Source organism: Neoarius graeffei, chromosome 25 (genome assembly GCF_027579695.1).
Source record: "Neoarius graeffei isolate fNeoGra1 chromosome 25, fNeoGra1.pri, whole genome shotgun sequence".
Lineage (NCBI taxonomy): Eukaryota > Metazoa > Chordata > Actinopteri > Siluriformes > Ariidae > Neoarius > Neoarius graeffei.
This window is the reverse complement of record NC_083593.1, coordinates 19876578-19901275: the sequence shown is the minus strand read 5'-3', so window position 1 is coordinate 19901275 and position 24698 is coordinate 19876578. Positions and strand designations below refer to the sequence as shown.

The 24698-nt window shown below is 40.6% G+C and overlaps 2 protein-coding genes across 4 annotated transcripts in view; one reads left to right on the top strand and one right to left on the bottom strand.

The window, feature by feature from the left end:
* synj1 (synaptojanin 1) overlaps positions 1-17188 on the bottom strand; it is an 85172-nt gene extending 67984 nt beyond the window's left edge. The window contains exons 1-4 of one of the 3 annotated variants that reach the window (XM_060908954.1): positions 17023-17188; positions 4906-5059; positions 4555-4641; positions 3970-4237 (exon numbers count right to left, since the gene is read on the bottom strand). In XM_060908954.1, coding sequence (XP_060764937.1) covers positions 3970-4237; positions 4555-4641; positions 4906-5029 — 479 coding nt within the window. In that variant the 5' untranslated portion in view covers positions 5030-5059; positions 17023-17188. The remainder of the gene's footprint in view (positions 1-3969; positions 4238-4554; positions 4642-4905; positions 5060-17022) is intronic. The other 2 variants (XM_060908952.1, XM_060908953.1) reach the window with 2 other exon arrangements.
* A 5631-nt stretch (positions 17189-22819) lies between these two features.
* The window catches only part of si:dkey-5g14.1 (lysosomal proton-coupled steroid conjugate and bile acid symporter SLC46A3), a 51900-nt gene continuing 50021 nt past the window's right edge, over positions 22820-24698 (top strand). The window contains exons 1-2 of the mRNA XM_060908313.1: positions 22820-22913; positions 23036-23241. Coding sequence (XP_060764296.1) covers positions 23053-23241 — 189 coding nt within the window. The 5' untranslated portion in view covers positions 22820-22913; positions 23036-23052. The remainder of the gene's footprint in view (positions 22914-23035; positions 23242-24698) is intronic.

The window sequence follows — 24698 nt, the reverse complement described above, 5'->3', positions numbered from 1 at the left end:
CAGGAAAACACAACGGCAATTCTTTTGCTTTTCACTGAAGACGCTTGGGTTTGAGATCAAAAGATGAAAATGACACAATAGACCAGGTTACACTTCCTGATTTTTCTATCTAGATGCGTTAATCAACTTACAACATGGCACCTTTGGTGACAGACAACCCAATTTTTAGGTGAGCAGAAGTATATTAATAGATAGTCTTAATTTAAAATAAAGGAAGTGACACTTAACAACTGGTTGCATTAACTGCATCAAGCTAGAGACCCAACACCATCACCAAACTGTTGCATTCCTCTTTTAGGATGCTTTTCCAGGGTTGTACTGCAGCTTCTTTCAGTTGTTGTTTGGTTTTGGGGAGGGGGTGGTGTTCCTCCCTTCAATTTTCAGCTGTGAAATGTACGCCTAGTCTGGTTAAGATCTGGTAAGTGACTTGGCCAGTCTGAAACTGCACACTTTCCCCCCCGATGAAGTCCTCTGTTGTGTTGGCAGTGTGTTTTGAGTGATTGTCAAGCTGCATGATGAAGTTCCTCACAATTAGATTGGATGTTCTTCTCTGTAAATTGACAGACAGAATGTTTGTGTAGGCTTCTGAATTCATTCTGCAGCTACGATCATGAGGTACATCATCAAGAAAGATCAGTGAGCCCTTTCCAGCCATGCAAGCCCAAGACAGGACACCACCTCCACTATGCTTGACTAATGTGTTTTGGATTACAAGCAGATACTTTCTTTCTCCTTTCTGTCACTTCGGTAGAGGTTAATCTTGGTTCCAGAACTTTTGCGGCTCAAATCTACAGTACATTTCGTTGAGAATTCCAATCTGACCTTCCGATTCTTCCTTGGATTGCATCTTGTGGTATGGCCGCTATATTTCTGCTCTCAAAGCCTTCCTCAAATGGTGGATTGTGTTACTTTCGCCCCTCCCCTGTGGAGGTTGTGTGTGTCACGGACTGTTTTTTTCTTCACAGCTCTCACCACAATGTTTCTGTCATCGATTGCTGTGTTCTCCTTGGCTGACCTGTTTAATGTCTGGTTGTGAGTATACCAGTGGTTTCGTTCTTCTTCAGGACATTCTAAATTGTCGTATTGGCTGTACCCAATGCTTGAACAATGGCTCCGATTGATTTTCCCTCTTTTCACAGCTTCAGAATGCCCTGTTTTTCTCCTTTGGACAGCTCTCTAGTCTTCATGGTGGTTTATCCTTTTTAACAACAAATGCAATCTTTGCAGGCAAAACCCAGAGCTCAAACAAAGGCTGTGTCTGAAATCACTCACTCATTCACTACTCCTTACTATCTACTGTATATAGGGAATTCTATATAGAGGACTATATAGTGAGCTCATTGGTAAAATAAACACTTTCGGATACTACTCTGCTGCGCTGTTATTTACGTCATTACTGTCGCACAATTAAAACATGCCAGATCAGTCGGCTAGTGGGTTTTCAAAATAATAAATACATGGGTGTATTTTTGTGATAAATATATATTATACTGAGCATATTCCCCACATTAATAAATACAAAGTACTTTGTGTCTGGTGCATCTTTCAGTTCTTTTAAATCAAGGCTGCATACATACATGTTATTTACCAGCTGGGAGGTCCGTATCATGAAATACCGTGACCGAGGTCTTGAAAATACTGAGCGAGGCCCTCTGGGTTGAGGTCAGTATTCAAGGCCGAGGTCACGGTATTTCACCATACGGACCGACCTTAAGCTGGTAAATAATATATTAATTTTTTTCTTTACCAAATTCTAACAGAAAACGAGAGCGCCCGAAAGGGAAAACCGAGCCGAGCCGCCATTTTGAATCCTCATTCACGGCTGTAATGCAAATGGCTTCCTCCTCGGTATACAAGTGCACTTCCATGGCAGGGGAAAAACTAAATTTTGCTGCCTATGTAGTCCCCTATTTATACAAAATTGAGCCATTCAGGATTCAGCCATGTTTTTGCTTAGCATTAGCAAGTTACATGTTTTTAGCTTTCTCCTGAAATGTTTTCTTTTATTTTGTCTTCCTCAGGGTAGTAAAACTCGCTTTCACTGTGAACACTGTCGTTATCGCTATCCATGATGTAAAATTAATACTATTTTGAATCCTCATTCACGACTGTAATACAAATGGCTTCCTCCTCGGTATACAAGTGCACTTCCATGGCAGGAAAAAAAAAAAAACTACATTTTGCCGCCTATGTAGTCCCCTATTTATACAAAATTGAGCCATTCAGGATTCAGCCATGTTTTTGCTCGGCGTTAGCAAGTTACAGGTTTTTAGTTTTCTCCTGAAATGTTTTATTTCTTCTTCCTCAGGGTAGTAAAACTCGCTTTTGCTGTGAAGACCGTCGTTGTCACCATCCATGCTGTAAAATTAATGCTATTCTCCTGAGAAATGCGAAAATAAATGTTGACAAAAATTGCTACTATGTTTGTTGTTGTTGTGAACGAGCGAGTCGCCAGAGGTCCATATCTGGGGTCCGTATCGTAGGATACGGACCCGCTCGCCAGCCAATCAGAGCCCAGGATTTGATGGAAACCGGAGCGCGAAAATTTTTTTTTCTTTTATTAAATCAAATTTGGCCCTGTGATGACCTGGCGACTTGTCCAGGGTGTACCCCACCTTTCGCCCGTAGTCAGCTGGGATAGGCTCCAGCTTGCCTTGGCGACCCTGTAGAACAGGATAAAGTGGCTAGAGATAATGAGATGAAATCAAATTTGAGGCTTTTGATTAATTCCTTGCTCTCCACTCTAGCTTTTATTCTTGTCTTATTCTATTTTAGCTTTTTTTTCTATTCTCTTACTATTTTTAATTGTACTTGAATGTTCGTTTATAATATGTTTCTTCCTCCGTTCATTCACCCCCGACACACTATTTTTTTTTTCCTTTCAGCATGACCGCAATGCATGATGGTATATATTGCTTGGTAAGTGACCATCGGTTGTACACTACTTTCCCACAATTCATCGTGAATACCAGGAGTCCACTATATAGGGTGTAATAATTCTCACTATACATTCGGACAGGACTACGAAATGGCGAACTGACTATATAGTCCCTTATATAGTGAGTGATTTCAGACACAGGGCAAGAGTAGATATTAAGAGCTATTAATTGTCTAATCAATGTAAACAAGGCACACCGGTCAGTTGAGCGTTCCAATATTTTTGCTCACTCGAAGAACAGGTGGGTTCAAAAGTAATGACGTTATGTTGCAAGTAGTTTAACACATCTAGATGTAAATATCAGGAAATGAATGCTGAAATTCTGATCTCTAGCATTCATTTTTTGATCTCAAACCCAAATGACTTCAGCATATAGCAACAACAACAACAAAAATGGGCCTTGATACTCAAATTCTTTCTGATGGGACTGTGTAAAGATTCACTTTAATGGAAAAATACATACATACAAGGTTTTCGAGCATGTGTCTTCTGATTTGATGATGAAAGCTTTCAATGAACCGCTAAGATAAAGTTAGTGAACAGGCTTTGTGTATTTGACATTGAAACAATTATTTCATGCAAAGGCCTGTCAGCCAGGAAGTGACACATTAATGTCAGCAAATTCACTTTGGGTGAGTGTACAAAAGGAAAAGAATTAGAGAGAACTTTTTTTGCGGTCGATGCTCTCTGCAGAGAGATACTTGGGCAAGATGGGGCACGAACAGGAAAACAGCAACACAGCATTTCTAAACGACTATTTCTGACTAATTCTATTGTGAAAACATTTTGCGACTCTGACACGGTCAAAAAAAAAAAAAAGACAAATGGACTTTAGCTGCAAAGGTGAAATGGAAACTGCTGCCCAAGTTATCTATCAGAACATGCAAATACAAACCACACCCAGGACACCATTCAAATATTGTTAAAGCAGTCTCTGTGCTCTTCAAGCCAATATGCCTGAGCTTTCTTTTAACCACAACTAAACTTTTAAGCAAAGCTTTATTTCCTGTCCAGAAAGCTGCTGAACTCACCAGAAGAAACGGTTATCTGAAGTGTCTTCTCGGATCCTGCGGTGTGCATTCAGACTCAGGTCCATACTCACTCCGGTGGACGACCAGGCAAAATAGAAGCTGCCAGAGTTTAGAACTTTTCGCACATCTGCAATCCTGTCCTCATCTGACGGATCGTTCTTCAGAGAGATGAAGTCTGTGGCTGTGACCCTGAACACTTCTGATTCCTGCACTTTCCCTACCGAGCTGCACCCGGTTACTAACACCAAACTGTGCAGCATGGAGTCTCCTAATAATATAAATAATAAAAAATAAATTAAAAAAAAAAGTTTTGTTGCCAGTCAACATCAGTAAAATATGCACTGCCTTAAGTAATTTGAAAGTGTAATAAATGCACTAAACTAATAATACACTGGGAAACTTTACACTTTACGTCTGTGCAATCTAAAATTCCCATGAAGCACATTGGTCTACTGGTGTCCTTACAATGAAGGCAGAGGTGAAAAATATCTTCATGAAAACAGATCGCTTTCTGTGGTTCACCTCCAAAAACGAAAAAGGCAAAATATTTTTGTCCAGTGAATCCAGGAGACTCTCCTCACTCACCAAGGTTAAGACGAAGAACCCCAAGAATGCCGTAAGCATCCAGCATCTTGGTGTACGTGTTCTTGACGGCATCTTTTTCTGCAGCCGCTGAAAATGAACAGCAACTTGACAACCGGGAATTTTACAATTACGGCTCACAGCATGTCTTGAGTGATGACACAAACCTACATGTTTTAAATGATCACTGCAACAGTATTAATATCAAGGTCATTACATTACTCATTTAGGGATTATATGTGATAATAGAAAAAAAAAAAAAGCTTTCAATGCGTCTCTAGTTGTAAAGCAACGATTAGATTATTGTAAAGCAAACTGTACAAATGCAGAATCTGTGCTTAAACATTCTCTTACACAGAACAGCCACAGCTCCAGACTCAAACATCAAGCATTCCTCACGGTTTCTTGTCTCTACAATCACACTGTAAGGTGGCGGGTCCAGTTTGTGATAAACACGATATCCTTTACTGAAAGCCATGGCTGATGGTCGACACGACTGGATTCAAACCTGTTAATCACAGACATAATGCATGAGATCTTCAAAATAATTGCTGACATCTTTTCAAACACCATCATCAAATCATTGTGCATTACTCCAAATATCTTGATGTACGAGCTGGAACATGATTACTGAAACAGATGTACACACACACACACACAGTCCTGTTTTTACAAGACCGTTCTTTGGACACAATCAGAAACCCGTGACAAAAACTCTTAAGCTGCAACTAAAAGTCAAGGTGAAAAGAAAGTATACCCTCCTTCAAGTCAATGTTTTTCTTTATCAGTGGGCTAAATAACAATTGTGTGGTCCTCACCAACTTCTATAAACAAAGAAAACCTCCAGTGACGACAACACCCCAAAAAAAACCCCAACAGATTTCAAAATGTAGTCATTTTCTTTCCAAAAACATAAACCAATATTCAGATACCAGAATCATTAAGAGAGTAATTAGCAGCCAGATATTACGAATGAAATGCACAAGATTAGTTAATCATCAAGAAGTTTGACTATCTCTAAAAGCAGAACTTTTGGCAGTTTGGTGTTCTAGAGCACTCGTATGTGTCTACGTCATGCCAAGGAGAAATGTCATCAGCAATGACCGCAGGCCTCAAAGAACCAACCGTTGCTGCTCATCCATCTGGGAAGGGTTATAAGGCCATCTCCAAACAATTTGAAATTCACCATTCTGCACCGAGAAGGACTGTTTGCAAATGGAGAGCCTTCAAGACAGCTGTGAGGCTTCCCATGACTGGACTTCCCAGAAACGGTCCAAGGTCAGACCGTTTAACGCTCAAGAGATAGAAAATCCCAAGAGCTACAGTACATCATGTTATACAGTAGTGTATAAAAGTCTTAAAGTGCATATTCTGGACCAGTTTCATTTTGTTTTGTTTTTTTTATATGAAAGAATGTCCCTTTACACACTCATCCAGAAGGGTAATTTTGCACAAGGCCATCTGTCTACAGCAGAAAAAAATAAAATAACAAAACACGTCTGGAAAAATCCCAAGCGAGTCTGGGGCCAGATTCGTGACGTCACCTGCGGAAGCGCCAGCAGGCCGAGCTTTGCACGGTTTCAGTGCACAACCTGTGTAGACCAAGCGCTCCCATTTCTCTCTCATTGTCCGGTCTTTTGGGAAACGATGGAGTACTAATCCCATCGAGGTTGGTGTTGCTACACCCTCCTACGATACATCTGTTAACCATTTTAATAATTACGTGATAACATTGAAGAAATTTGCAGAAAACCACCAGGTCGTTTTCTCATAAACCAGCGCTGACGTAGGATTCAGAGGGAGGCGTCCCGCACGCGACGTCACGAAAATCAATGTTTGCCGGGAAATCCAAATGCCAAGTTTTTTCAGAAGTGGACCAATTCGCCTCAAATGGCTCGATTTCAACTGAATTTTTCTGGTATTGCGCAAGGTAAAAAAATTGCACAAAATGCAAAATGTGACAGATATTTGACCAAAGTTTAATATAAAATAGGAAAATTACATCGATCTTGCTCCTGAATTTACCCATGATATGCACTTTAAGCACATGCAATGAAACCTTGTAGAGCAAAGATGCCTTCAAAAATAATGAAATTAAATGTTTCTATGTTAAAAAAAAAATACCAGTAAGCATGCTCAATCCTCAAAACATGACAGACAGAGAGAGACTAATTAAACTTAATTTATTGCCTTTAGAATATCATAGAGAAATATCGGATTTACTTCTAGTTTTCAAGTCCAGAAATGGCCTTATATCTACTGATATTAGAAACCACCTGTGTACTTTTGAACCATATTATCGTACGTAATTATGACCTCAGTAACTATAATTTTACTTGCAAACATAATCAGGATTGCTATAGGAAATCATACTTTGTCAGGACTGCTGAATTGTGGAACTTGTTGAAGGAAATGAACCCATTTACTACTTTTAAAACCAATCTAATTAATATTTATTTGTCTCAGCGAGGAACTTATAGTCCCCCAGGTTAGATATTAATTTAGCTAGATATACATTTTACTCTATTGCCATATTCGTATTTACTTGTATGTTACTTTTCGCGTATATTCATAATGTACAACCCTGATTCCAAAAAAAGTTGGGACAAAGTACAAATTGTAAATAAAAACGGAATGCAATAATTTATGAATCTCAAAAACTGATATTGTATTCACAATAGAACATAAACAACATATCAAATGTCGAAAGTGAGACATTTTGAAATTTCATGCCAAATATTGGCTCATTTGAAATTTCATGACAGCAACACATCTCAAAAAAGTTGGGACAGGGGCAATAAGAGGCTGGAAAAGTTAAAGGTACAAAAAAGGAACAGCTGGAGGACCAAAGTGCAACTCATTAGGTCAATTGGCAATAGGTCATTAACATGACTGGGTATAAAAAGAGCATCTTGGAGTGGCAGCAGCTCTCAGAAGTAAAGATGGGAAGAGGATCACCAATCCCCCTAATTCTGCGCCGACAAATAGTGGAGCAATATCAGAAAGGAGTTCGACAGTGTAGAATTGCAAAGAGTTTGAACATCTCATCATCTACAGTGCATAATATCATCAAAAGATTCAGAGAATCTGGAAGAATCTCTGTGCGTAAGGGTCAAGGCCGGAAAACCATACTGGGTGCCCGTGATCTTCGGGCCCTTAGATGGCACTGCATCACATACAGGCATGCTTCTGTATTGGAAATCACAAAATGGGCTCAGGAATATTTCCAGAGAACATTATCTGTGAACACAATTCACCGTGCCATCCGCCGTTGCCAGCTAAAACTCTATAGTTCAAAGAAGAAGCCGTATCTAAACATGATCCAGAAGCGCAGACGTCTTCTCTGGGCCAAGGCTCATTTAAAATGGACTGTGGCAAAGTGGAAAACTGTTCTGTGGTCAGACGAATCAAAATTTGAAGTTCTTTATGGAAATCAGGGACGCCGTGTCATTCAGACTAAAGAGGAGAAGGACGACCCGAGTTGTTATCAGCGCTCAGTTCAGAAGCCTGCATCTCTGATGGTATGGGATTGCATTAGTGTGTGTGGCATGGGCAGCTTACACATCTGGAAAGACACCATCAATGCTGAAAGGTATATCCAGGTTCTAGAGCAACATATGCTCCCACCCAGACGACGTCTCTTTCAGGGAAGACCTTGCATTTTCCAACATGACAATGCCAAACCACATACTGCATCAATTACAGCATCATGGCTGCGTAGAAGAAGGGTCCGGGTACTGAACTGGCCAGCCTGCAGTCCAGATCTTTCACCCATAGAAAACATTTGGCGCATCATAAAACGGAAGATACGACAAAAAAGACCTAAGACAGTTGAGCAACTAGAATCCTACATTAGACAAGAATGGGTTAACATTCCTATCCCTAAACTTGAGCAACTTGTCTCCTCAGTCCCCAGACGTTTACAGACTGTTGTAAAGAGAAAAGGGGATGTCTCACAGTGGTAAACATGGCCTTGTCCCAACTTTTTTTGAGATGTGTTGTTGTCATGAAATTTAAAATCACCTAATTTTTCTCTTTAAATGATACATTTTCTCAGTTTAAACATTTGATATGTCATCTATGTTCTATTCTGAATAAAATATGGAATTTTGAAACTTCCACATCATTGCATTCCGTTTTTATTTACAATTTGTACTTTGTCCCAACTTTTTTGGAATCGGGGTTGTAGTATTGTAGGGGGTTAGATTGCAATTGGGACGCAAGTTCTGTTTCTTTCCCCCGTTTTAGTTTGAATTATCTGTTTGAGTCAATAATTGTTCTTTTTTTTATATGCGTATTGCAATGTATTTTTGGTGATGGATTCATTAAATTAAAAAAAAAAGCAGTAATGGATGAAAAAAGTCAATGTTTGGTGTGGCGACCCTTTGCTTAAAATAAAATAGTTTCAGGTACAGTTAGTACAGTTTTATAAGGAACTGAGCTGTAAGTTTTTACTGAGCATCTTACAGAATCAGTCACAGTTCTTCTGGAGATTGTGACTGTCGCACTTCCTTCTTATTCTTGCAGAAAAAAACAGCAGCCTTCATTATGTTTTTGTCTGAAAAGTGATCCGTTATGTTGCTCCATAATATGCTGCTTTCTTTACTGACATGCAAACGTTTTCTGTAACATTTAATTTTGTGCTGGAAAACAACTTTCGGCTGCTCCAGTTAGGGATTGCCATAGCGGATCTATTCCGCATATCTGATTTGGCGTAGGTTTTACACCAGATGCCCTTTCTGACGCAACCCTCCCCAACCTATCCGGGCTTGGAACTGGCACCAAGTACGCACTGGCTTGTACAACCCCAGTGGCTGGGTATTTTACCTAATCTGCATGCCTTTGAACTGTAGGGGAAACTGGAGCACCTGGAGGAAACCCACATACGGTAGACACGGGGAGAACATGCAAACCCCACACAGAAAGGCCTCCGTTGGCCATGAGGTTCAAACCCAGAACCTTTTTGCTGTGAGGTGACGGTGGTAACCACTTCACCACCGTGCCACCTTGTGCTGGAAAACTAATATTTGGAAATCGAAAGTGTTTTTGTACTGGTTCCATAATGTAGAAGTCATAAAATAGAAAGTCTATAACAAAGCTTGTACTAAAAATATAAGGTACCGAAGACTTTTGCTCAATACTGTATATGCCTACTGGCCTCTGTAAACATATTAAATATTTATGTCAATGAGAGCGCAATAAAAAAAAAACAACGAAACAACTATGGCTTTCAAAGAAGGGTGGCTAGGAAAAAGCCCCTTCTTTCTGAAAAAATTATGGAAGCATGACTCTGAACAAACAACAAAAGTTCTGGAACAATATCCTCTGGACTGATGAGGCCAAGGGGGAGATGTTTGGTAAAAGACAAAACAGTGCATCACCACAAATACCTCATACCAATGCTCAAGTATGGTGACTTCAGCTTGTTTTACAGCCAGAGGACCTGAGAAACTTAGGCTACATCCACACGACAACGGCAACGAGATTTTTTTTAGCGGGTAAAAAAAAGATATCGCGTGCACATGGGCAACGGATCAGTAAAATATCAGGTACATATGGCAACGCAATGCTTGCTGAAAACGATGCAATACACATGCCACACCTCTACGTGCGCTGTAAGACGGTCCCATCGGAGACACCAGAACAATAGAAGAAGTAGGACGCGTGCGCATAAACCCCTTCTTCTACCCGGCGTGAATGAGTGAGTGCTGCTTGTTCTAGTCATGTGGTTGTGATGTCATCGTAAACAAATCCGTTCTACTCATCCAGACGACTTCGCAACAGTGCCGCTGCCAGATTTTTCCACTCTGGAAACCGTTCTCAAAAAATATCGTTTTGGGGCACCCAAAACGCCGGTGCCGTGTGGACGCCAGGCTGAAATGATAAAAAATTTTATCGGATTCACCTGAATCCGTTGCCGTGTGGACAGGGCCTTATATTCATTGAGGCAATGACGAAATCCACTTTACAGCAGAATATTCTTGAGACAAATGGGAGGCCATCTGTCCAGTAGCATAAGCTGGAATGAAACAGGGCCAAACAACAGGACAATGATCCCAAGTACACCAGCAATTTGACATCTGAATGGCTAAAGAAGAAGAAAAAAAAAACAAGGTGCTGGAATGGCCAAGAAGGATTACTGTAATTCTTTACAATAGTGGGCCAACATTTCTCCAAATCGATGTGAGAGACTGATAAACTGTTACAGAAAACATTCACTTCAAGTTACCGTGACTAAAGTTGGTTTTTCCGCCTGGTTTCTGAATGTTGGTTTACTTTTTGGACCAAAATGATGATTGAAATCTGTTGTGTTCTTTGTTGTCACTTGAGGTCATCAGCTTGTTTACTGAAGCTGGTAAGGACCACACATTGTTATTTAGGCCCTGATAAATAAATAACATAGAATTGAAATAGCATGTACTTTCTTTTTCCTCATGGCTGTATATATTATAACACATACATATCAATTAATCATACTTAACATACTTTTCCCCCAATCCACGTTTTTTTTTGCACATTACTCCTTTCACATACCCATCTTTATCTCTGCCAACTTTGTTGGAGGAGGTTATGTTTTCGCCTCTGTTTGTTTGTCTGTCTTGTCCGAACATGACTCAAAACAGATTTTGATGAAATTTTGAGGAAAGGTGAGCCATGGGCCAAGGAAAATTTGATTAGATTAAGATGCAAATCCGGATATGTATGTGGATCAAGTTTTTTTTTTTTTTAAATCTGTTCCCAATATAACTCAAAAAGTAGTGAACGGATTTGGATGAAATTTGGTGTACAGCTTTAGTATGATCCTAAAGTCCTTCCCACACCGTATGGCGCATTAGGCAGCGCTGATCTCTGTTTCTGTAGCCCTCGGCCTCTCGCCTATTACATAGCTAGGGTTACAGTGGGGGGCTGGTCCTCTGGTAACCACGAGCGTTTGACTCCCCACTCACATCTGTATCGCAGCGTGCCTTGCCAGACAGCAGTAGGTGCCGTTTTTACGATGGTCTTTGGTATGACCTGACCGCGAGTAGGACTCACAATCTCGAGGCGGACACACTAACCACTAGGCCAACTTGCAATTAAGTATGACCCTACGTTCAAGTAATTTGATTTTGATGTTGGTAATATGTGGCTTGGCAGAGGGCGGCACGGTGGTGTAGTGGTTAGCACTGTTGCCTCACAGCAAGAAGGTTCCGGGTTCGAACCCAGCAGCTGGCGAAGGCCTTTCTGTGTGGAGTTTGCATGTTCTCCCCGTGTCTGCGTGGGTTTCCTCCGGGTGCTCCGGTTTCCCCCACAGTCCAAAGACATGCAGTTAGGTTAATGTGGGGTGGCCTTGGGCTGAAGTGCCCTTGAGCAAGGTACCTGACCCCTGACTGCTCCCTGGGCGCTCTGGTGTGGCTGCCCACTGCTCTGGCTGTGTGCACGCGCGTGTTCACTGCTTCAGATGGGTTAAATGCAGAGGATGAATTTCACTGTGCTTGAAGTGTGCATGTGACAAATAAAGGTTTCTTCTTCATATGCACCCTACTGATTTCCCTCCTAGTTGTGCATTTTTCTTTGTCCCTTTTCCATAAAGTCTTCTTTATACCATATACAGTTAGGTCCATATATATTTGGATACTGACACAAATTTTGTTTTTTTACCTGTTTACTGAAACATATTCAATTTATAGTTATATAATGGACATAAAGTCCAGACTTTCAGCTTTCATTTGAGGGTATCCACATTAAAATTGGATGAAGGGTTTAGGAGTTTCAGCTCCTTAACATGTGCCACCCTGTTTTTAAAGGGACCAAAAGTAATTGGACAATTGACTCAAAGGCTATTACATGGGCAGGTGTGGGCAGTTCCTTCGTTATGTCATTCTCAATTAAGCAGATAAAAGGCCTGGAGTTGACTTGAGGTGTGGTGCTTGCATTTGGAAGATTTTGCTGTGAAGAAAACATGCGGTCAAAGGAGCTCTCCATGCAGGTGAAACAAGCCATCCTTAAGCTGCGAAAACAGAAAAAACCCATCCGAGAAATTGCTACAATATTAGGAGTGGCAAAATCTACAGTTTGGTACATCCTGAGAAAGAAAGAAAGCGCTGGTGAACTCATCAATGCAAAAAGACCTGGACGCCCACAGAGGACAACAGTGGTGGATGATCGCAGAATAATTTTCATGGTGAAGAGAAACCCCTTCACAACAGCCAACCAAGTGAACAACACTCTCCAGGAGGTAGGCGTATCAATATCCAAATCTACCATAAAGAGAAGACTGCATGAAAGTAAATACAGAGGGTTCACTGCACGGTGCAAGCCACTCATAAGCCTCAAGAATAAAAAGGCTAGATTGGGCTTTGCTAAAAAACATCTAAAAAAGCCAGCACAGTTCTGGAAGAACATTCTTTGGACAGACAAAACCAAGATCAACCTCTACCAGAATGATGGAAAGAAAAAAGTATGGCGAAGGCGTGGTACAGCTCATGATCCAAAGCATACCACATCATCTGTAAAACACGGCGGAGGCAGTGTGATGGCTTGGGCATGCATGGCTGCCAGTGGCACTGGGTCACTAGTGTTTATTGATGATGTGACACAGGACAGAAGCAGCCGGATGAATTCTGAGGTATTCAGAGACATACTGTGTGCTCAAATCCAGCCAAATGCAGCCAAACTGATTGGTCGGTGTTTCATAATACAGATGGACAATGACCCAAAACATAAAGCCAAAGCAACCCAGGAGTTTATTAAAGCAAAGAAGTGGAATATTCTTGAATGGCCAAGTCAGTCACCTGATCTCAACCCAATTGAGCATGCATTTCACTTGTTAAAGACTAAACTTCAGACAGAAAGGCCCACAAACAAACAGCAACTGAAAACCGCTGCAGTAAAGGCCTGGCAGAGCATTAAAAAGGAGGAAACGCAGCGTCTGGTGATGTCCATGAGTTCAAGACTTCAGGCAGTCATTGCCAACAAAGGGTTTTCAACCAAGTATTAGAAATGAACATTTTATTTACCATTATTTAATTTGTCCAATTACTTTTGAGCCCCTGAAATGAAGGGATTGTGTTTAAAAAATGCTTTAGTTCCTCACATTTTTATGCAATCATTTTGTTCAACCCACTGAATTAAAGCTGAAAGTCTGAACTTCAACTGCATCTGAATTGTTTTGTTCAAAATTCATTGTGGTAATGTACAGAACCAAAATTAGAAAAATGTTGTCTCTGTCCAAACATTTATGGACCTAACTGTATATTGCGATTTTATTGATATTATTCTATTGTATACTTTTAATACTGTTCATATTTAGGATCATTTACACTTTAGCATACTGCTGGAACTATATAGGGAGGGGTGAAGCCTGTGCCAAAATGAAAATGGTAAGAGATAGAAAGGTTAGGGGTTAGGGTTATACCGCATGACACATTTCTGAATACGCGGTACAGTAAAGCGTACAGTTTCCTATATTTACACCGTACAAACCCTCTCTCGGTAAATAAGTGTACTAAACTGCACTTTCACTTGGTGCTGTATTGTTCACCTGAAAGTGTATGTTTAAAATAGATTTAATGTATATAATTAGACCGTAATTATCTTTTTACAGGAAACATTTAAAATATATATATACACACACACACACACACACACACACACAGGTGCTTGAAAGTTTGTGAACCCTTTAGAATTTTCTATATTTCTGCATAAATATGACCTAAAACAACATCAGATTTTCACACAAGTCCTAAAAGTAAAGAGAACCCAGTTAAACAAATGAGACAAAAAATATTATACTTGGTCATTTATTTATTGAGGAAAATGATCCAATATTACATATCTGGGAGTGGCAAAAGTATGTGAACCTTTGCTTTCAGTATCTGGTGTGACCCACTTGTGCAGCAATAACTGCAACTAAACGTTTCCGTTAACTGTAGATCAGTCCTGCACACCGGCTTGGAGGAATTTTAGCCCATTCCTCCGTACAGAACAGCTTCAACTCTGGGATGTTGGTGGGTTTCCTCACATGAACTGCTCACTTCAGGTCCTTCCACAACATTTCAATTGGATTAAGGTCAGGACTTTGACTTGGCCATTCCAAAACATTAACTTTATTCTTCTTTAACCATTCTTTGGTAGAACGACTTGTGTGCTTAGGGTCGTTGTCTTGCTGCATAACCCACCTTCTCTTGAGATTCAGTTCATGGACAGATGTCCTGACATTTTCCTTTAGAATTCGCTGGTATAATTCAGAATTCATTGTTCCATCAATGATGACAAGCCATCCTGGCCCAGATGCAGCAAAACAGGCCCAAACCATGATACTACCACCACCATGTTTCACAGATGGGATAAGGTTCTTATGCTGGAATGCAGTGTTTTCCTTTCTCCAAACATAACGCTTCTCATTTAAACCAAAAAGTTCTATTTTGGTCTCATCAGTCCACAAAACATTTTTCCAATAGCCTTCTGGCTTGTCCACATGATCTTTAGCAAACTGCAGACGAGTAGCAATGTTCTTTTTGGAGAGCAGTGGCCTTCTCCTTGCAACCCTGCCATGCACACCATTGTTGTTCAGTGTTCTCCTGATAGTGGACTCATGAACATTAACATTAACCAATGTGACAGAGGCCTTCAGTTGCTTACAAGTTACCTGGGGTCCTTTGTGACCTCGCCGACTATTACACGCCTTGCTCTTGGAGTGATCTTTGTTGGTCGACCACTCCTGGGGAGGGTAATAATGGTCTTGAATTTCCTCCATTTGTACACAATCTGTCTGACTGCGGATTGGTGGAGTCCAAACTCTTTAGAGATGGTTTTGTAACCTTTTCCAGCCTGATGAGCATCAAAAACACTTTTTCTGAGGGCCTCAGAAATCTCCATTGTTCGTGCCATGATACACTTCCACAAACATGTGTTGTGAAGATCAGACTTTGATAGATCCCTGTTCTTTAAATAAAACAGGGTGCCCACTCACACCTGATTGTCATCCCATTGATTGAAAACACCTGACTCTAATTTCACCTTCAAATTAACTGCTAATCCTAGAGGTTCACATACTTTTGCCACTCACAGATATGTAATATTGGATCATTTTCCTCAATAAATAAATGACCGAGTATAATATTTTTGTTTCATTTGATTAACTGGATTCTCTTGATCTACTTTTAGGACTTGTGTGAAAATCTGATGTTGTTTTAGGTCATATTTATGCAGAAATATAGAAAATTCTAAAGGGTTCACAAACTTTCAAGCACCACTGTATATATATTACCTTATATCACTTTTCTCGGTAAATCTCCAAGTTAAAAAATGTGTACTTGAGGCACCACAGTGATAAGCAAAGGTACAGTTTAGCATCTCATTTTTCTGACCGTGTACTGAACATACCCTGCCTTTCTATTGATCTGCTTACACTTTAGTAGTCTTGGACTTATGTTAAAATAGATTTTGTTGTACTGGTACTCTGTGAAATCCCAATAAAGCTGAAACTAATCCAGTATCCCTTTACTGGACCTAATGTCCACTGCAGCTCCCCAGGCAGAGACTCAGACAGCAGGTGTACAAACACAACCTTTCAGTCCAATCATCCTGATAGAATGGAAATTTCCTTACGATCCAATTCTCAGTCTGTCATCAGATTACTAAAAAATCAGACAAGGGTAGTGTAAACCGTGACAGCAGAACGCTAACAGTTTGAAATTCAGATCATATCAGCCAAAAATGGCTGTCAGTGGGGTCTGTGCTCTGATCCACAACATGATTACAACTTGAATTAAATATGTATGTATATTCTCCAGCAGCTTTTTGCGAGCATGCTAATGTGCTAAACATTCATATTTCACAGCATGGAGCAAGAAAGACAGTCAAGAAAATGAGTAAATTAGTTCCCAGCCTGTATGAGCAGGACAGTAGTAAGTAGAGGAGAGTAAATAACCTTAATTAAAAAACAGCTAGCAGGCTAACTATACAGAAAGCAGCGGGCGAGGAAGTGAGATTAGCTTAGCATAGCCACTTTTGGGCATATTAGCCGTGTGTAAGGTCTTGAATGTTCATTTTAAATGACTGACATTGCACCCAAAACAACAAAAATAAAAGCTTTTTATTGTCGTTATTTTTCTCAGCCATTGAATGGGGCAAAAATAAATAAATAAAATAAAAATGCTGAGCTTAGTTTGCTAGCTAATATTATCTTCCGGTTGGACCACCGCTGACCGAATGAATCAGGCTAACTAGAATCTGCCGCAAAACTCGCCAATATTAAAGAGAAATCCTTCAGCAGTGAGCGATCTGAGAATGAAGGCCAGTAAACTGCCCTGCAAACGCAACACTGAACCCTTCAGCTAGACATCAAGCATCAGCTCGAAGGTTTACACCAACAGATCAGGCTTTTTCACAACGTCAGCCCTGATTATCCACACTGACACAACTCACAACACATTCGCGATTCATAGTTATTGCATTTAAAACATAAAATATCTGATCAGCTTCTACCTGTCACTGATGTGTCAACACAGTCCAAAATCGTGTCCGGTTAGTGACAACTGACGTGGGGTCGTTCATGAACGAATAGGATCTTTGAATCGGCTCTTTGAATCGGCTCTTTCAGCTCAACGTTGAGAATCGAATCGCGTACATGAACCGCTGGGTTTTTAATCCCAAGTACTGATGCTCCAGTCGTGTCATTTGTTCTAATTGTTTCCAAGGAAACCTCTTTTCAACATCTGAACTGTGTGTGTATGAGGCAGTGTGGCTAAGATGATTTATACAGTACTAATTCTAGTGATGACCAGATGAATGCAGGGTTATTAAATTATGATTTAATGAAAAATCATAGGTAGGTGAGAACAATTAATGGGAAAAACATCACAAATTTGTCCGTTAGAAAGAAAGAAAGAAAGAAAGAAAGGCAATAACCCACTTTGAGTCGGGTCTTGTGAACTGGAGTATCTTAATAAATAAGCCCGCCCACTTTAAAAACCTTCAAATTACGTCATTTCCGCCCACAGCAGGCGCAGCTATTACAACTATTAGATTAGATTAGAACTTTATTGATCCCTTTGGGAGGGTTCCCTCAGGGAAATTAAGATTCCAGCAGCATCATTACAGGATAAACATAGAATAGAAAATAGAGAAAAATCTTCTAGATAAATTAAATTATTTACTTATACAAATATAAAAAGAATACGATATGGGGAAGAGAGGAAGGGGGAAGAAAAAAAGGGGGGGGCAGCAGGATAGATATTACACTTTATATTGCACATTGTCCAGTATTGCTTATTGTTAGGCTAGGCTACTGCTCCTAGCGAGACTCTTATAATAATAATAATAATAATAATAATAATAATAATAATAATAATTGATCCAAGGACCGTTGATCCTGTTTCCATTTTTACAATGGAAACAGGCTCAACGGTCCTTGGATCAATTATTATTTTTAATAATAAAGTATAATAATAATAATAATAATAATAATAATAATAATAATAATAATAATAATAATTATTATTATTATTATTATTATTATTATTATTTTATTATTAGTAGTAGCTTTACGCTACTGAGTTTTTCCAAACAGCAGCGTGAAAAGCTGACAAATACAGGAAAAATCCTCAAAACATACAGTATGTGCATTAGTCTAGGCTGAAATGTAAATAATCAGAGGAAAAAATGTTATTTTAACATGCAAAATCTGTTTATTATTGGTTGTACAACCAGATGCTGAAAATGCTATTTCTTTATGCTCCAACAGAGTTTGTTCATGTTTGCCGTAACGACGACTAGATATACTGTATTTGAATATACAAATACGGAATAACTTTTTTTTCGAAAATGTAAACACACCTGAATGCTTGAGCTGTCGAGCGCTTCTTGCAGTACCGTCACAGTGCACTAGGGGGCAGCAGCTGCTTTAGCTCATGTCTCTCTGGACAGGTGTCCCTGAAAACAGCATCATCATCTGCACGTTAAATAAAGAAATAAGAAAAAACGAAAACAATTGAATACGAAGCAAAAGAAACAAAATATTCTTGTGATTTGACAAAAAACATTTATCACTTTAAAAATAGACATTTATTATTATTATTATTATTATTATTATTATTATTATTATTATTATTAACCAGGACGAGAAGTCTGTCTGGTTTGTGAACAATCCTTGACATGCTTAGCAACAGCACCAAAAATGTTATAACATTTTTATAACAATGTTATAACATGCTAAGCATGTTGCTAAGCAGCAGAGAAGCTAATCATAAGCCTGTGTTTAATCAGTGTTTTAAAAGGTTTGTGGATCCACTGCCTCTTAAAAAAACAAACATGCCTGTATGATTGGTCAGCAAAAAATATTACACAAATAATCCCTGAGCCCATTGGTTTGTTTATTACCAAATGCGCCTTACAGCATCTTTCTTTAGCATAAATATTGACTGCAAAATAAACCGGCTACAGGTTTACTCTTTGTTTCACACTGTGAGCAATTTTTTTGGCCTCTCCCTGATGAACTGACTGAGAGATGCCCCACCCCAATGGACTGACTGAGAGATGCCCCACCCCAATGGACTGACTGAGAGATGCCCCACCCTGATGAACTGCCTGAAAGATACCCCGCCCTGTTGGACTGCCTGACAGATGGAGGATTGAAAATGCAGCAGCCGGAAATAATATCAAATTAATCTGACTAAAACATGAGCACAGGCGCAAGAGGATTTGCATCAAACATCAGACTGAGTTTTGCATTAAGCGGATGTTTTGCCATCTTCCCAGTATGGCGTCTATAATAATGCATATTTTGCAAAAGCTTTACTGAGCAGACTGCAAATACATAATAAAGGTAAATTACATTTAACATTTGGACATCACTACTGCACAATTACATAAAACATTTGTGCAATTCAGTAAGATTAATTTAAATGTTTCAATTTACATTTTCATTTAGCCTAATAAACCAGTTTAAATAAAAACTGCCTCTCTTTCACAATACTACATTGTGAATGAGAAAAAATATGACAAAATACAATGCGAATGCAATAATATAAAATTGGAATATTATACTAATATAATAATAGGTTATTCATTCTTATTATGCTCGATTATTATGTATACAGTACTGTGCAAAAGTCATAGGCACCCTATTTTTTTCATACAAACTTTGTTATAGAGTTCTATTTTATGACTTCTGTGTTACCGAGTCAGTACAAAAACATTTTAGAGTTCCAAACATTCATTTTCCAGCACAAATGAAACATTACAGAAAAAAAGTTTGTATCTGAGCAGCATATTACATAAGAGATGACTTTTCAAACTAAAAAAAGAAAACATAATGAAGGCTACTGGGTTTTGCTGCAAAATTAAGAAGCAAGTCTGACAGTGTCCAGAAGACCTGTGGCTGGTTCTGTAAGATGCTCAGTAAAACCTACAGCTCATTTCCTTATAAAACTGCACTAACTCTATCTGAGACTATCCATCCATCCATCCATCCATCCATCCATCCATCCATCCATCCATTATCTGTAGCTGCTTATCCTGTTCTACAGGGTCTCAGGCAAGCTGGAGCCTATCCCAGCTGACTATGGGCGAGAGGCGGGGTACACCCTGGACAAGTCGCCAGGTCATCGCAGGGCTGACGCATAGAGACAAACAACCATTCACACTCACATTCACACCTACAGTCAATTTAGAGCCACCAATTAACCTAACCTGCATGTCTTTGGACTGTAAGGTAAACCGGAGCACCCGGAGGAAACCCACGCAGACATGGGGAGAACATACAAACTCCGCACAGAAAGGCTGTTGTCAGCTTCTGGGCTCGAACCCAGAACCTTCTTGCTGTGAGGCGACAGTGCTAACCACTACACCATTGTGCCGCCCCGTAACCGAGACTAGTTCTTTTTTAAAGCAAAGGGTCATCTTACACCAAATATTGGCTTTGTTTCATTTATTATGGATTACTACTGTTTGTAGTATTTTTTTAATGTTTCAACATTTAATTTCATTATTTTTTGAGGCCATTTTTGGTCTATTTCAGTGTCCACGCTGGCTGCATCACTGCGTGGTATGGATGCTGCAGTGCCTCCTGCTGGAAGACTCTGCAATGCATAGTAAACACGGGCAGCAAGATCATTGGTACCCCTCAGCCCTCCCTTACGGACATCTGTCACTCCCGTCTCACCCGCAGAGCCATCAGCATCGCTGGTGACACCTCCCACCCTTCACACACACTCTTCAGCCTCCTGCACTTAGGGAAAAGGTACCAGAGCCTCCGGGCCCACTCCACAAGACTGCTAAACAGCTTCATCCACCAGGCTGTCAGGATGCTGAACTCTGTCCACTACCTACCCCCTACCCCTGGTCTGTAACACACTCATTCACACAAGAAACTCTATCTCATCCGTTTGCACATCACACTACAATCATATGTATTACTGCTGTATCTGCTGCTATTGCTCATTTGCACTACTGTTCATATACACCTCATAAGCTACTCTTCTAGCACCTTCTCCATTACAGATATTGTACTATATTTGCACTACTGCTATTTTGTACATTGTTTGATTTTAGAGTGTATCCATCCATCCATTATCTGTAGCCACTTATCCTGTCCTACAGGGTCGCAGGCAAGCTGGAGCCTATCCCAGCTGACTACGGGCGAGAGGCGGGGTACACCCTGGACAAGTCACCAGGTCATCGCAGGGCTGACACATAGACACAGACAACCATTCACACTCACATTCACACCTACGGTCAATTTAGAGCACCCGGAGGAAACCCACACGGACACGGGGAGAACATGCAAACTCCACACAGAAAGGCCCTCACTGGCTGCTGGGCTCGAACCCAGGACCTTCTTGCTGTGAGGCGACAGTGCTAACCACTACACCACCGTGCTGCCCTTCTATATTATCTATAGTCATCTCATCTCATTATCTCTAGCCGCTTTATCCTGTTCTACAGGGTTGCAGGCAAGCTGGAGCCTATCCCAGCTGACTATGGGCGAAAGGCGGGGTACACCCTGGACAAGTTGCCAGGTCATCACAGGGCTGACACATAGACACAGACAACCATTCACACTCACATTCACACCTACGGTCAATTTATAGTCACCAGTTAGCCTAACCTGCATGTCTTTGGACTGTGGGGGAAACCGGAGCACCCGGAGGAAACCCACGCGGACACGGGGCTTGAACCCGGACCTTCTTGCTGTGAGGCGACAGCGCTAACCACTACACCACTGTGCCACCCTATATATATATATATATATATATATATATATATATATATATATATATATATATATATATATATATATTGCTTTTCTTAATATAATTTTTTTTGCAATCTTTATCTGTTTTTACAAGTAAGGTGAGAGAGAAATGGCATTTCGATTCTCCTACATGTCCTGGATATATAGTGAATATGAAAATAAAAAATCTTTGAGTCTTTAGCATTTCTTTACATGTGCCTAATACTTTTGCACAGTATTGTATATCAGGTCATCGTTTAAGGCGGCACGGTGGTTAGCGCTGTCGCCTCACAGCAAGAAGGTCCGGGTTCGAGCCCCGTGGCCGGCGAGGGCCTTTCTGTGCGGAGTTTGCATGTTCTCCCCGTGTCTGCGTGGGTTTCCTCCGGGTGCTCCGGTTTCCCCCACAGTCCAAAGACATGCAGGTTAGGTTAACTGGTGACTCTAAATTGACCGTAGGTGTGAATGAGAGTGTGAATGGTTGTCTGTGTCTATGTGTCAGCCCTGTGATGACCTGGCGACTTGTCCAGGGTGTACCCCGCCTTTCGCCCGTAGTCAGCTGGGATAGGCTCCAGCTTGCCTGCGACCCTGTAGAACAGGATAAAGCGGCTAGAGATAATGAGATGAGATTTACTTAATATTGCCATTTTATCTAGTACTCTTTCATCCCTCCAGAGCTCATACACTGTCAGAAAGAGGAGTACAGTAGGAGTCCATTTCTTTCCCTCAAGGTAAAATGTACCCCCGAGGGCTCATTTTTGGACCTTAGGGTAACTATGTGTACCTTTGTAGGACCATAAAGGTATATATATGTTCCTAAGCAGTATATAAAAGGTACAAATAAGTACCTTAGAGGACACTGTCTCAGTGACAAACTGTTGTACGCGTAAAGATACAATAATGTACTTTATTTTCTGAGTGGAGATACTGTAGTCGAGCACTTGACTGTTTTGCAGGCACGAAGGAGCTATTCGACCCGCCCATTAATGTGATTGGCTGATCGTTGTCCAATCAGATACGAGGACGCACCGAAAATAGGAAGCGTTCATATCAGTCAACACACGCCACTATAATTTCCTAAGCTGCCCGGTTTTTATTTATCACAAATGCGCGATATCGTCTGTGCTTACTTCATCAGGCTTCTTAGGTAAACATTTCTCTAGTGTCTTTGAAAGGTGCAAACATAGTGAATTTGAGCGTGTTAACACACCGCTATAGGATTTGATCGTAGTGGTTTTAGATGTAATGGCATTTGTGTTTCCCTTCCAGCTACAGTGTCTGTTGGAATGACGGGTTTGTACTTGGTGGAGCCGGTGGTGGCGGTGTACGCGTTTGCCAGTTTTATGGTGTATCCTCTGGTGCAGCAGTATGTGTACCGCCGTCTGTGGCAGCAGATCACCAACACATCGTACCCCGGAATGGGCACTTCCTCCCAGTGCGGCACGAACAGCAGCAACCAGTCCAGCCAGTACGGAGTGAGTCTTTAGCTCTACAATAGGGTGCATCAGTTGCTCTCACTTTCATAAAATCTGATGCATTTTTGTTTGGGTGTTCCTTTTCACCAATAAAGACATCCTCTCATCTCATCTCATTATCTCTAGCCGCTTTATCCTGTCCTACAGGGTCGCAGGCAGGCTGGAGCCTATCCCAGCTGACTACGGGCGAAAGGCGGGGTACACCCTGGACAAGTCGCCAGGTCATCACAGGGCTGACACATAGACACAGACAACCATTCACACCTACGGTCAATTTAGAGTCACCAGTTAACCTAACCTGCATGTCTTTGGACTGTGGGGGAAACCGGAGCACCCGGAGGAAACCCATGGGGAGAACATGCAAACTCCGCACAGAAAGGCCCTCGCCGGCCACGGGGCTCGAACCCGGACCTTCTTGCTGTGAGGCGACAGCGCTAACCACGACACCACCGTGCCGCCCTAAAGACATCCTGTAAAATTTTTTGACCATATTCAGAAGTCTAATGGTGGCACCATGAGGTTCATTTTTTGCCAAAAAACGCTTATTTTATGTTTCCGCGTAAGGTTTGAATCACAATGTTGGACTCCATTTATTGATTTCTTGTGACCCAGAGATCATGTTAAGAACCTTTGCAAGGGATTGAGCAGCATTAATGTGATTCATAATACATTTGCATTGTTTAAAAGTAGTTGAACAATGATTCAATGAACAGCTAAAACTCAAACTGTGCTTGATTATGTATTTAGAATATGTACTAAAAATGTGTATCTAAGATATTTGGTATACTCTATAAGGTGCCATAATGTTTCATGAAAAGTGGTCGAAATTTTGTCATAAAATAGCAGCTTTTTCCATAACTTGAAGCTCCTGGTGCCACCATTAAACTTTTGAATTTTGTCAAAATATTTCACCCAGTGTGTTTTCTTACCAAAAGGAACATAAAAACAAAAATGCATCATGATCGGAGGAACTTTTCATTTTTACTGGGTAACTGATTCACATTACTTTACAATGAACAAATCTTTTGTCATAACACATGGTGCGTATGTGTCAACTTTTGTATTGGGTAACTCATTTTACTTAAAGGAAAACTCCTCCCTGCAACACATTAATTACAGTGCTCAGTGTAAATGAGCGCACCCTCTTTGAAAAGTAACATTTTAAACAATATCTCAATGAACACAAACAATTTCCAAAATGTTGACAAGACAAAGTTTAATATAACATCCATACATGAAAATCCCTCACCTTTCGGCGAAATTCGCCGTTTTGGAACCAAAATGGGTGACCTACGTGAATCGTGTAGCTCCGATGAGAAAAAAAAATTGGGGGGGGTTTTGATATTGACCCAAAGGGCAAGGAGGTCGCTTCGCACCCATAGAGAGTTCGTGTCGGTTTGCGCCTCCTCCTCCTGCTTTGATATTGACGCCATAGCGACGAGTACATCTCGCTGCGA